Below are 14,451 nucleotides of genomic sequence, written 5' to 3' on the forward strand. Positions count from 1 at the left end.
AAATCCGTATGTGTTCAGTGAGATGAACAACTGAGTGATTTTCTGACAGACTTAAGGTGTCCGTTTTGATATGTAATTTATAGCCATAGATGTGTTTGTGTAAATCGGGCAGACTGTCCAATAACTTTAGCACCTTTGTGACCATCTCAAAGCAGACTTTTCTCAATATACAGTACAAGAAAAAAGTATAAAATAGAAAGTATTTGGGGATCATTCAGCATGTGGAATGTGTACAATATCTTACTTTGTCTTGTTTTAACCACTTGCAAAATGACGCTTTTCTGTGCCAGGGCGGCCCCGTTGCGCTGCATTGCATATATGTACGTAATAAAGCATTTTCGGGTAGGGGGTGCACACCTGCCACCCGGCCTGTGCTGTCATTTTCTACAGCACAAGTTGGTTAGCAGGTCCCAGCCAATAATTTATGGCCAGTGCCTGCTGATCGGCTTAGTGAGTCACTGTACAGAGCCCTGTGTTTACTAACAACACAGGGCTCTGTACATGGAGGAACAATTTGGCTATGTTTTCTCCTTGCAAAGCAGGAAGAATACACAGCCACATCTATTAGTAAAAGCAACACTTATTGCACATTGTTAGGCATACAGTTAACCCTTTGATTGTGCCTAGATGGTAACTAGATGCCATTAGTAAAGTAACAGTGTATAGCAGTGGTCATCGACTCCTGTCCTCAGGGCCCACTAACAGGCCAGGTTTTATGTATTACCTTGGGGAGATGCAGACTAGAATACTGCAATAGCTGAGCAGAAAATGATATCACCTGTGATGTATTTCAGTTATCTTTCAAACCTGGCCTGTTGGTGGGCCCTAAGGACAGAGTTGATTACCACTGGTGTATAGTAGTATAGTATTATGTCAGTGCGCAAACTTTAGAACCCTGTTAAAGTCAATGGGACTCAAACGTTTGAAATCAAAAGTGCTCATTTTAAAGGCTAATATGCAAGTTATTGTCCTAAAAGGGACCAGGGTCCTGCCCCAGGGGACATGTATCAATGCACATTTTTTTTTTTAAAAACTGCAGTTTTTTTGGGAGCAGTGATTTGAATGACTCTTAAAGTGAAAAAAAAAGTGAAATATTCCTTTAAAGATTGTACCTGGGGGGGTGTCTATAGTATGCCTGTGAAGTGCCACATTTTTACCATATTTAGAACAGTCCCTGCACAAAATGACATTTCTAATGGAAAAAAGTCATTTAAAACTGCTTGCGGTTTTAATGTAATGTCTGGTCCCGGCAATATGGATGAAAATCATTGAGAAAAATGGCATGGGTACCCCCCTGCCCATTACCAGCCCATTTGGGTCGTATGGATATTAACCGGTTCCCGACCGGCGCATGCCGATGTACGTCAGCAGAATGGCACAGGCAGGCATATTGGCGTACAGGTACGTCCAATCTTCAATGCCGCGTGCCAGTCGGTACCCCCGTGAGTCCGGTCGCGGGTCCCGCGGACTCGATTGCCACGGGCATACCCGCGATCGTCTCACGGGGTGGCTGAATGGAGGAAATGCAGTGTAAACAGCATTTCCCCATTCTGCCTAGCAACTAGTGATGCTGATCTCTGCTCCATGTGATTGGAGCAGAGATCAGTGTTCACTAAATGAAAGGAACACTTAACCCCTACACTGCCACCCGCTGGTTAACCCCTTCACTGCCAGTGTCATTTACACAGGAATCACTGCATTTATATAGCAGTGATTACTGTATAAATGACAATGGTCCCAAAAATGTGTCAAAAATGTCCAATGTGTCCGCCGCAATGTCGCAGTCACAATAAAAAATTATTAATAAAAATGCCATAAAACTATCCCTATTTTGTAAACGCTATAACTTTTGCGCAAACCAATCAATAATCGCTTAAAAATATGTAGAAGAATACGTATCGGCCTAAACTGAGGGAAAAAAAATGTTTTTGTATATATTTTTGGGGGATATTTATTATAACAAAAAGTAAAAAATAATGTGTTTTTTTCAAAATTGGCCCTTTATTTTTGTTTATAGCGCAAAAAATAAAAAACCGCAGGGGTGATCAAATACCACCAAAAGAAAGCTCTATTTGTGGGAAAAAAAGGACGTCAATTTTGTTTGGGAGCCACGTCGCACGACCGCGCAATTGTTAGTTAAAGCGACGCACTGCTGAATCGCAAAAAGTGGTCTGGTCTTTGACCAGCAAAATGGTCCGGTCTGTAAGTGGTTAAGGGGAACCCCGTACCCTATATACTCAGAACAGCAGTATACAAGACAGGAACTGTGTAGATTTGTTGTTAAGTAGAATCTGTTTGTAATTTTGAACTGGAACATTTTTAAAGTGTAGCTCCAGTCAAAAAATAAATTTTTAAGGTTTTTGGAAAACATAGGGAAGGGTTATCACCCCCTGTAAGATTTTTTTGCTGTCTGTGCACCTCTTCAGAAGATTTCACCTCACTTTCTGTCCCAATGACAAATGTTTTTTGAAAATTTGTTTTGTTTTAGTAAAACAAGGATTGGGATAAAGCATCAGTGGAGACGAGATACGTTTTTCCCATATCAACTCTTACAGGAGAGAATTTCTCTTCCTAGGGGTAGATTTCATCTCACTTCCTGTTGTCTCCTTCCGTTTGCAAGTAGGAGACGTTTGTAAGTTAGATGTTTGAAAGTAGGGGCCTGCCCTATATGCTCTGCAGAAATTTGGGCCTAAGGGGTTGGTGTTGCCACAACACTGTAAGCCCTCAAAGTGACTCTTGGTGGGCGCTGGAATGCCCTGCTGTGAACTATTATATCAAGAATTTTAATTACATGCCATTGTGGTAGAAAAAATGCACCTTTGGTGGTGGTGCTGGTGCCATAACACTGTAAGTCCTCACAGTTACTCTTGGTGGGTGCTGGAACAGGCCCTGCTGTGAAATATTATATCATGAATTGTAATTACATGCACCCGTTGAACAGGGGCACAAAAATTGGGCCTTAGGCACTGGTGCCACAACACTGCAACCCCTCACAGATACTCTATTTGGAGCGCAGGAATGAGCCCTGCTGCAAAGTATTGCATCAAAAATTGTAATTACACACCCCTGTTAAACAGGGGCTGAAAAATTGGGCCTTAGGCACTGGTGCTGGTGCCACAGCACTGCAACCCCTCACAGATATTGTAGTGGAGTGCAGCAACAATGCCTCCTGCAAAATATTGCATTAAAAAAATTGTAATTACACGCCCCTATTAAACAGGGGCTGAAAAATCGGGCCTTAGCCACTGGTGGTGGCACTTAGAACCCAAAATGTTCTTCCAAGCTATCAGCATGATCATTGAGGAGGAAGAGGATAGTCAATCAGCATAACAGGATAGTCACTCAGCATCAGCATAGGCAGTGTTGAAGGGATCTGACATTTCAGAAATTATTCGGTCACATCAGCTTCAGGTGCTTGGTAGCTGGTGGTGATCCAAGACTGATTCATTTTTATGAAGGTCACTCGATCAACCGAGTCGGTGGACAGGCGTACCCTGTGATCGGTTACAAAGCCTCCAGCAGCACTGAATGTGCATTCCGAAAGAACACTGGATGCAGGATAGGCCAGTAGCTCAATTGCATACTGTGCAAGCTCTGGCCAGTGATCCATCCTCAAGACCCAGTAACCCAGAGGATTTTCGGTGGGAGCGGTGTCCAAGTCTGATCTTGCCCCTAGGTATTCCTGCACCATGTAAATCAGATGCTGGCGATGGTTGTTGGAACCGATCATACCTTGGGGCTGCGGACTAAAATATTGTCTGAACGCATCCCTCAGATGGACACCTTCTCCACCGCTCCTTCTGTGACTGACGGAAGCCTCAACAACATGTTGTCCAGGACCAGGAATTTGTAACCTCCCAGTCTCTGGGAGCACATGCACAGACCTTTCTGCAAGGCCTCCCAAAGATGTTTCATTCTCTGCTCCCTCTGCGACGGCAAGATAAGGTCCGCAACCTTACCCTTGTAACGTGGATCAAGGAGGGTTGCCAGCCAGTAATGATCCCTCTCTTTGATCCGATGAATACGAGGATCCTTCCGGAGGCCATGCAGTGTAGGTTAGCTAAGGAATTTGGTCCGGAGTCCTCTGGGTCACTAAGGACGACATGATCCACAGCCACCTCCTCCCAGCCACGTACAACTCCACGGGTTTCTTGGAACTGTAAATGATCCCTAAAAGACTGCTGCTGATGCTGAGTGGCAGGCTCCACCTCCATTCTGACAATACTCTTCCTTCTCATCCTCCTCTTCTTGTGTGATTGGCGGGCCAGTAGGAAAACTGTCTGGATAAAGGGGGCCTTAAGAGGTAAGGAAGTCCTCCTCTTCCTGCCTCTGTTCTGCCTCAAGTGCCCTGTCCATTATTCCATGCAGGGTGTGCTCCAACAGGTGGACAAGAGGGACAGTGTCACTGATGCATGCACTGTCACTGCTCATCATCCTCGTGGCCTCTTCAAACGGTGACAGGACAGTGCATGCATCCCTGATCATGGCCCACTGGCGCGGGGAAAAAAAACAAGCTCCCCTGACCCTGTCCTGGTGCCGTAGTCGCACAGGTACTCATTGATGGCCCTCTGCTGCATATGCAGCCACTGCAGCATGGCCAACGTTGAGTTCCACCTGGTGGGCATGTCACAGATTAGGCTGTTCTTGGGCAGGTTAAATTCCTTTTGTAGGTCAGCCAGCCGAGCACTGGCATTATATGAGCGGCGGAAATGCACACAGACTTTCCTGGCCTGCCTCAGGACATCCTGCAAGCCCGGGTACCTGCCCAACCACTGCACTACCAAGTTAAGGATGTGAGCCACACAGGGCACGTGGGTCAGTTGTCCCTGTCAGAGGACGGAGAGGAGGTTGGTGCCATTGTCGCAAACCACCATTCCTGGCTTAAGCTGGTGTGGCGTCAACCACCTCTCAGCCTGTCCCTGCACAGCTGACAGAATATCTGCCCCAGTTTTGCTCCTGTCCCCCAAGCACACCAGCGCAAGCACGGCATGGCATCCTTTTGCCTGCTTACTTGCGTAGCCCCTTGAATGCCTACAGAGCACTGCTGGTTCCGAGGACAAAGCACAAGAAGAGGCCAAGGAGTAAGAAGAAGAGGAGGGGGTGGAGGAGAGAGGTGTGTCAGAATCACCAGTAGTAGCATTTTGGAGGCCTGGTGGCGGAACAACATCCAACACTACTTCACCTTGTCTTGCATCCACCCCAGCTGCCAGAAGAGTCACCCAATGAGCCGTGAAAGATAGGTAACGTCCCTGTCCATGCCTGCTGGACAATGAGTAAGCTGACCGCCCTGTCCAGTGAGGCCAAGACATTGCCTTCCACATGCCTTTAGAGAGCCGGAATCGCCTTCCGTGAGAAAAAGTGGCATTTGGGAACCTGAAGGGGGCAGAGTCTACCAACTGAAAAGGCAGCAGTTGAAGTGCTAGCAATTTAGCCAAGCCAGCATTCAACCGCTGGGCATGTGGATGGCTGGGAGTGAACTTCTTTTGACGGTGCAGCAGCTAAGGCAGGGAAATTTGCCTGGTACATTTGGACGTCGGAGTACCGATAGCAGATTGCCTGCAAGTACCTGGCTGTGACACACCTAATTCTACATCTTCATTCTTCTCAGGGCAGGTTTCAGAGAGGACTGAAAATATAATGGTGTTGGAGATCCCAGCTGATGAGGAGCAAGGAGAGGTCCGCTTTGTTCTTTGGTCTGGGTCTTTAAGGTACGCTTGCCAACGAACTGCATGGTAGATCGACAGATGTCTGGTCAAGCATGTGGTGCCCAAGTGGCTGATGTTTTGGCCACATGAGATACGCTTGAGACATATGTTGCAAATAGCAGCGGTGCGATCTGATGCACTCGTCTCAAAAAGGGCCCTCACCAAAGAACGTTTGGAATAACGCGCAGAGGCAGCGTCCTGCATATGCGGAGCTCTGCGGTGTGATGCAGTCGGTGTACTGCCCTTAAGCTGGCCCCTGGAGGGCATCTTGCCTCATTGGAGATGTGCCTCCTCCTCCTCTCTCCTATCAGGCACCCACATGGAGTCAGTGACCTCATCATCCCCCCCCTCCTCATCACTGGAGCAAACCTGGCAGTATTCTGCAGCTGGGGGAACATGACTGCCAGATTGCTGTCCCACTCATCCCCTCTCTCTGGGCTCATGTTACTCCCTTCCTCTAGCTCGGTATCATCATCAGAGCCTTCAAAATGCTGGGCATCCTCATGGAGCATGTACTCAACACTGTGCTCAAACAGTTCGCGGGACTCATCAGGAGGACATGGTGGGGGTAGGGAAAGAGTGACTAATGCCATTGAGCCGAGGGAAGAGGCCGCGTTGGCAGCTGCTTTACCAGTACCCTGAGCCTGGGTGAGAGAGGAAGAGGGGGATGAGGACAGCTTGGTCATCCACTCTACCAAGTCTTCGACATATTGAGGCTCAACACATACAGCTGCCGAAAATAAGGGCAAGCGTGTCCCATGGCCACGTGCTGATGAGGATGCACTGTGTCCACGACCAGCACTGTTGCCTCTAGACACAGAGCCTGCTTGCCCTCTTTTATTGGCTTGTGACTGTCTGCCTGTCCTTGTTTGCCTTCCAGACATACTAATGGCCTGCAGGGAGATGTAGCTGCAAAAAGCTGGGACATATATACTGATATGCTGCAGCTAGCAGAATCAACTGTTTGTCTGTAGTATTATTAGTATTAGAACACCAGCAATTGGGGTAGCTTTATGTGCACACTGTGCAGATGACACAGTACACTGACTGTAATTACTGCAGATGCCTGAGATATAGGATCAGGAGAATACCAGCAATTGGGATAGCTTAAGGTGCACACTGTGCAGATGGCACAATACACCAACTGTAATTGCTACAGCTGCCTGCGGATGGGATCAGCAGAACACCAGAAATTGTGGTAGCTTTAGGTGCACACTGTGCAGATGACACAATAAAGCGACTGTAATTACTACAGCTGCCTATGGTATAGGATCAGCAGAACACCAGCCATTGGGGTAGCTTTATGTGCACACTATGCAGATGACACAATACACTGACTGTAATTACTGCAGCTGCCTGCGGTATAGGATCAGCAGAACACCAGCAATTGGGGTAGCTTTATGTGCACACTGTGCAGATGACACAATACACCCACTGTAATTACTGCAGATGCCTGCGGTATAGGATCAGCAGAATACTAGCAATTGGGGTAGCTTTAAGTGCACACTGTGCAGATGACACAGTACACCGACTGTAATTACTGCAGCTGCCTGCGGTATAGGATCAGCAGAACACCAGCAATTGGGGTAGCTTTAGGTGCACACTGTGCAGATGGCACAATACACGACTGTAATTGTTGAAGCTGCCTGCGGTATAGGATCAGCAGAACACCAGCAATTGGGGTAGCTTTAGGTGTACACTGTGCAGGTGGCACAGTACACTGACTGTAATTGCTGCAGCTGCCTGTGGTATAGGAGCAGAAGAACACCAGCAGCTGGGGTAGCTTTAGGTCTACACTGTGCAGGTGGCACAATACACCGACTGTAATTGCTGCAGCTGCCTGCCTGTGGTATAGGAGTAGCAGAACACCAGCAATTGGGGTAGCTTTAGGTGTACACTGTGCAGGTGGCACAGTACACTGACTGTAATTGCTGCAGCTGCCTGTGGTATAGGAGCAGCAGAACACCAGCAATTGGGGTAGCTTTAGGTGTACACTGTGAAGATGGCACAATACACCGACTGTATTTGTAACAGCTTCAAATAAAATGAAATCACACTGTCTCTTCGTCTATCTCTTTCCGTCGCCGCAACACACTGCGCAGGTGGCCTTATATAGTTTTTTGTAAATTTTTGTAAATTATATAGTGTGGGGCATGTACTAAACCCCCTGAGCCATAATTGCCCAAAGCCACCCTGGCTTTGGCCAATTACAGCTCGCTAGACAGACGCCGCTGTGATTGGCCAAGCATGCGGGTCATTGTATCAGCCAGCAATGCACTGTGATGCTGCAGTGAATTATGGGCTGTGATGCGCCACTCGAATTTGGTGTGAACGGCCCATAATATTCAGAATTCGAGAACGGACGAACAGCCGATGTTCGAGTCGAACATGGGTTCGCCTCGAACATGAAGCTCATCTCTATCTAACAATAACTTCTCTAATTTGCTCCTTTTTTGGTCTGTTAAATATACCAAGGAATGGTAGTGGTAAAAAAAAAAGCAATTGCGTGTTTAACCAATCTTGTTTTTTGTACAATTCATCTTTAAGGGGGTGTGGCAGAGGGTGCGTCCTATGCCTGCATACATTTGCTGATAGGTGTCCCTCAGTCCCACCTCAAAAAGTTGGGAGGTATGCATAATATAGGGCTAATTTAATCAGAATCCAAGCAAATTGAAAACATGTATTTTATGTTTTCAGAAGAGATTTGAGAAATTATAAGAAGCCAATCCAAGTAAAGGGTGAATGTAGAAATTCCATACAGACTGGGTCCTGGTGAGAAGTGAACCTAGCAGCCAAGTGGTGCATAACACGCTTTGAGTTCTGGAATATCTATTATGGTATAACCAGGGCTTTTTTTCAGCAGGAACTAGGGGGAACTCAGTTCCACCAGCTCTGGCTCAGGTCTTCTGCTCCCTGCTTACCACTACTACTACTTGGCAACACTGAAGTCCAGCTTCTGCATTAACAAGTGATAGCTTATCTCCCAGTAGCTCCCACAGCTCAGATCTCCTGTGCAGATCCCACTGAGTGCCAGACAGGGACATGGGAGATACAGAACGGGTGCCCAGGGTTCAGTGCAGTCATGGGCAGGAAAGGGTGCGTGGTAGGTTGCATCCTCTGTGGTCTCCATTTTTTCCCTGGTGACCAGTTGTTGATGCTCCTACTGCATAATCTCCCTTGCAAGTGACTGTAGTATAGTATAGTATGCTGGGAGGTATTACAGCCGGATATGTGTTTCAGCTTAATAATATTGCAACAACGATAAGATATATGACAGATGGTGGAGCTTTTAAGGAGGGGGTAGAAAATGAGGGCAGTGGAGGGAGGGAGTTGTATGCAGAGGGAAGAGCTACTATTTGATGCCATTTGGCAGGTATGTGAGTGTGGCGGGCATGGTTGAGTTCTTGCACCTATTCTCTGAGAAAAAAAGCCCTGGGTATAACTAACAAATCTCCACAAATGTATTCCAATGGTTTGAATTTAAAATACCTATTACATAGTTAAAAAATGTACATTGACGACCTAAAAAGGAAATTCATACATGCTTACCTTTATAGCACTAAGCAGAGTACTATTGCAGGGTCGTAGGTAGCACAGTCTTTTTTCTTTTGTCATTTCACATTTTCTGTTTTCATTGGTAACCCTGATCGAGATCCCCATGCCACATGTTTTGGAACATAGACTCCATTGAGTTGCTTGGACAAGGCATTTCTTTTTCCAAACAAGTGGTAAAATCTTGTACACTGAAACAAAGCATAGCATATTTAAAGTGATTTTTCAAAAAAACTGACATTTCAGGTTATGGGTGGACAGCAATGGGCTGAATCACCCACTTCTTATATACAGTGGGGATCGAAAGTTTGGGCACCCGAGATAAAAATGTGTATTAATGTGCATAACGAAGCCAAGGAAAGATGGAAAACTCTCCAAATGGCATCAAATTACAGATTAGACATTCTTATAATATGTTAAAAAAGTTAGATTTTATTTCCATCATTTACACTTTCAAAATTACAGAAAACAAAAAAATGGCGTCTGCAAAAGTTTGGGCACCCTTCAGAATTTATAGCATGCACTGCCCCCTTTGCAAAGCTGAGACCTGCCAGTGTCATGGATTGTTCTTAATCATCGTCTGGGAAGACCAGGTGATGTCAATATCAAAGGTTTTAAATGGCCAGACTCATCTGACCTTGCCCCAACAATCAGCACCATGGGTTCTTCTAAGCAGTTGTCTAGAAAACTGAAACTGAAAATAGTTGACACTCACAAAGCTGGAGAAGGCTATAAGAAGATAGTAAAGCGTTTTCAGATGTCAATATCCTCTGTTCGGAATGTAATTAAGAAATGGCAGTCATCAGGAACAGTGGAAGTTAAAGCAAGATCTGGAAGACCAAGAAAAATATCAGACAGAACAGCTCGCAGGATTGTGAGAAAAGCAATTCAAAACCCACTTTTGACTGCACGATCCCTCCAGAAAGATCTGGCAGACACTGGAGTTGTGGTACACTATTCCACTATAAAGAGATACTTTTACAAATATGGTCTTCATAGAAGAGTCATCAGAAGAAAACCTCTTCTATGTCCTCACCACAAAAATCAGCGTTTGAACTTTGCAAACGAACACATAGACAAGCCTGAGGCATTTTGGAAACAAGTTCTGTGGACCAATGAGGGTAAAATAGAACTTATTGGCCGGAATGAGCAAAGGTACGTTTGGAGAAGAAAGGGCACAGAATTTAATGAAAAGAACCTCTGTCCAACTGTTAAGCATGGGGGTGGATAAATCATGCTTTGGGGTTGTATTGCAGCCAGTGGCACAGGGAACATTTCACGAGTAGAAGGAAAAATGGATTCAATAAAATTTCAACAAATTTTGGATGCTAACTTGATGCCATCTATGAAAAAACTGGAATTAAAGAGAGGATGGCTTCTACAAATGGATAATGATCCTAAACACACCTCAAAATCCACGGGGGATTACATCAAGAGGCGTAAACTGAAGGTTTTGCCATGGCCTTCACAATCTCCTGACCTCAACATTATTGAAAATCTATGGATAGACCTTAAAAGAGCAGTGCTTGACAGACAGCCCAGAAATCTCAAAGAACTGGAACACTTTCTTAAGGAAGAATGGGCAAAGATACCTCAAACAAGAATTGAAAGACTCTTGGCTGGCTACAAAAAGCGTTTACAAACTGTGATACTTGCCAAAGGGGGCAGTACAACTCTGCAGGGTGCCCAAACTTTTGCAGACGCTATTTTTTTGTTTTCTGTCATTTTGAAAGTGTAAATGATGGAAATAAAATCTAACTTTTTTGACATATTATAAGAATGTCTAATCTGTAATTTGAAGCCATTTGGAGATTTTTCCATCTTTCCTTGGCTTCGTTATGCACATTAATACACATTTTTACCTGGGGTGCCCAAACTTTCGATCCCCACTGCAGCTCTTCACTCCAAGTGACAGCTTCCCCTGCATTCCTGGGTGTTTACCCACCCACCATAGGTTTTATTTCTCAAGATTTAGTAGGGTGACTTCATCTTCATGATTTCCTTGTAGTTCCTTGTTTAGAGCACATTGAAAGACTGGAACTCTTGGGCTGAGTCTCAAAGAGGTGCAACAAGCTGGCATGTAATTCAACCTAGTGGAATCTACCAAAAGCCCAAATACAGAACAAAGAGAAGAGCTTTGTATGCATCTATGTTCTTACTTGCAATATATAGACTTTTCAGTGTTTTAAAGCCAGAGGTTAAGGAAATTGCAGCCAGGCAACTAGCAGTGTCATAAGGACAACAATCATATTTTCTTATTACATGTTTTATTTTAAACAGTATATACAAAAAAATGTACCAAAATTTTTATTATTTTTATACATTTATATGGTGGAGAAATTGGAGGTCTCTTTCACGCATTTCTGATGCGTTGCATTGCATTAGTGCACGCACATTCTTGCTTGATATTTTATACCAGCATATACTGCATCTTCCACAAGGTATGCCATGATCATCGGCTAAAGTAGGAAGCTTTCCAATCATATGTGTACATTTATTTATATGAGAAATACAGCAGTTAAAGTGGGACTAAATTCCACAAGATGCCTCCACCTTCCAGCAACAGTTACATCCACTGTTACAAATAAAATATAAAGTGATCTTGCGTAGTTATAAAAATCACTCAAAACATTAAATATGATCCACTGAGGTATAGATAAAGTGCAACAATTAAAAGTACAATGTAATAATATCTCCACAAAGAGATGTAAACAATGAATGAGAGGAAAAATATATAAACAAATGCAAACAATGAATGAGAAAAAAAATATATATATATTTTTCCTCATTAATTGTTTAGAGCTAAACAATGAATATAGAGCTGACTATAGAGCTAGTAAAGCCACATCATGCATCTATAAGGGCCAAGAAACCTGAAACATCTGTATGCAAATTGGTAATATTGGTTCTGTAATATTTTGGCAATATCTGTTTTATACATCATCAGGTCTTGATGCACACATGGCTAAAATAGGGTAAAAAGAAATGATTTACATGACTCTGCCCACCTACCCATAAGCAGAGACTGATCTCTTTGTTTTTAGATTTTGCGCTGGAAGTAAGGATGTGTAAATACCTTCTGTTATAAGAAAACAGTGCTTTGAATTAATGCTGATTACCAACTAACCATGGTAATCTTCAATTTTATGTCACAGATCATTTGTTCCTGCCCATTGTTTTTTTATCAGGACTGCGATATTGTGAGGAATCCTGTTTATAACATGGTTTTGACACTCTGTATAGGTTATTTGCCAGGGTGGCCATAAACATTCTAATTCTGCTCCTGGTGTACCACCCTGATGCAGCAATCTAACTCGAATTAGACCATGGAAGGTTACAAAATTTGTTTTTCTTTTGTTTACAAACTTTTTATTGAAAAGAGTGTTTTACCCCAAATTAGTTTTTCTAGCATTTGGAAGCACGCATTATCGCACACACTGTTTTCCAATGTATTCAACTAATAAGTGAATAAGTACTTTTACAATGTGTGTACTACTCCATCCAGTTAGCCCAAGATACTATGCAGTAGATTCCAAAGTAATCAGCAACATAAAGATGTCTCTGCACTGGTGGCTATTGATGAGCCTGCCTATAGCCATCGTCAGTCACTGCTTGCTTCGTTTCCTATCACAGTATACAGTATATCCTCACTTTTATAACTTTATTTTTACAAAGAAAGATATAAGGATAGCTGTACAGAGATTAAGCTTGGATTAATGTTTCAAAGATCTCTGAAAAGTTATTACCTATAATACTTATGAAAGAATACCTTGCGATTCAAAAGTCCTCTTTGTTTAATTTGTTAATAAAAGCATCTACTCTCACCTTGTCTGCATTAGTACTCCGTAAAGCATTAAGGTAGCCTTTCAACATTGCCCATCCTTAACATTGTTCATTAATACGACCAAATCTATACGTATACCTGAAAGGTAGACATTGGTTTAATGCTGTCAGATGAGGAAGCAGGTTAGAAGCCCAGAACTTATCTGCAATACATAAGAGCATGTTAAAATGTTAGTTTGAATATTAAATTGTTTATCTCATGCTATCATACAAAGATTCAAAGCAAAGCTGATAAGTGCCAAGGAATGAGATAACTTTTACCTACGCAAGCTGTGTTATATTATCAATTTATATATTGTCAATATACACCTCGGGTTATTTGTTTTTAGTTTTGTTTTTGCTAGGGAGATTTTCCTCTACTTCCTGTCTTAAAGACACAGCAGAAGTAAGAGGACATTTTCACAAAGGGAGGGGAAATTTCTTACACAGTTGTCATCAAAATATATGTCCTCGTCAATTCCCTTTTCCTCTCTCTTTCTCTCTCTCTCATGACAACTCTAATGCCCTGTACACACGGTCGGACTTTCTGGCGGAAAATGTGCGATCGGATCGTGTTGTTGGAAAATCCGATCGTGTGTGGGCTCCATCTGACTTTTTCCGTCGGAATTTCCGACACACAAAGTTTGAGAGCAGAATCTAAAATCCGATCATTTAAATTCCGATCGTGTGTAGACAATTCCGATGGACAAAGTGCCACGCATGCTCAGAATAAATTATGAGACGAAAGCTATTGGCTACTGGCCTCTTTATCGTCCCGTCATACGTGTTCTACGTCACCTCGTTCTGAATGATCAGATTTTCAGACAACTTTGTGCGACCGTGTGTATGCAAGACAAGTTTGGGCCAAAATCTGTTGGAAAAAATCTGACGGATTTTGTCGTCGGAATGTCTGACTGTGTGTACAGGGCATAAAACTTTCATTTCCTCTCACTTTCTGTTCAATGACAATAGTCACCAGAAATAGAGGGGTGAATTTCTCCAATGGGGACACAGCCAGCAATAAAAACCTGGCAAATGGTTTAAGCCTTCCCACTCCCTCCCAAGTTTTGCCTTACATGTAACCCTAACCTAAATTAACCCTAAAATTTAAAGTGTTACTAAACCCAGGACCCTACATTCACTATATCTGGTCTCCCACAGTACACAGAACATGGGAATGCAATTATTTTAGTTAATATAAACTGCTAAATACTTTTTTCATCAGCAGCTAGAGCAGTTTTGTGACTTGTATCAGTGTCTGGTTAAAGCTTGTAGGAGGAGTTTTTATTTTCCCCTGGTTGTCCTACAAGGCTGCAGGACCTCTGACCCTCTGTCTGGACAGTGCTGATTGGCCCTGTACTGATCACTTGCA

General features: G+C 43.6%; 1 protein-coding gene across 3 annotated transcripts in view; it reads right to left on the reverse strand.

The window, feature by feature from the left end:
- The window catches only part of CCN6 (cellular communication network factor 6), a 47,533-nt gene that overhangs the window by 1,812 nt on the left and 31,270 nt on the right, over positions 1 to 14,451 (reverse strand). For 2 of the 3 annotated variants that reach the window (XM_077487097.1, XM_077487098.1), the window contains exon 4: positions 9,255 to 9,448. In XM_077487097.1, coding sequence (XP_077343223.1) covers positions 9,255 to 9,448 — 194 coding nt within the window. Of the gene's footprint in view, positions 1 to 9,254; positions 9,449 to 13,179; positions 13,244 to 14,451 lie in introns of all 3 variants that reach the window. The other variant, XR_013276720.1, reaches the window with a different exon arrangement.

Source organism: Lithobates pipiens, unplaced genomic scaffold, assembly GCF_037356315.1.
Source record: "Lithobates pipiens isolate NorthernLeopardFrog02 unplaced genomic scaffold, aLitPip1_a1.2 Scaffold_18, whole genome shotgun sequence".
In the NCBI taxonomy this organism is placed as follows: Eukaryota; Metazoa; Chordata; class Amphibia; order Anura; family Ranidae; genus Lithobates; species Lithobates pipiens.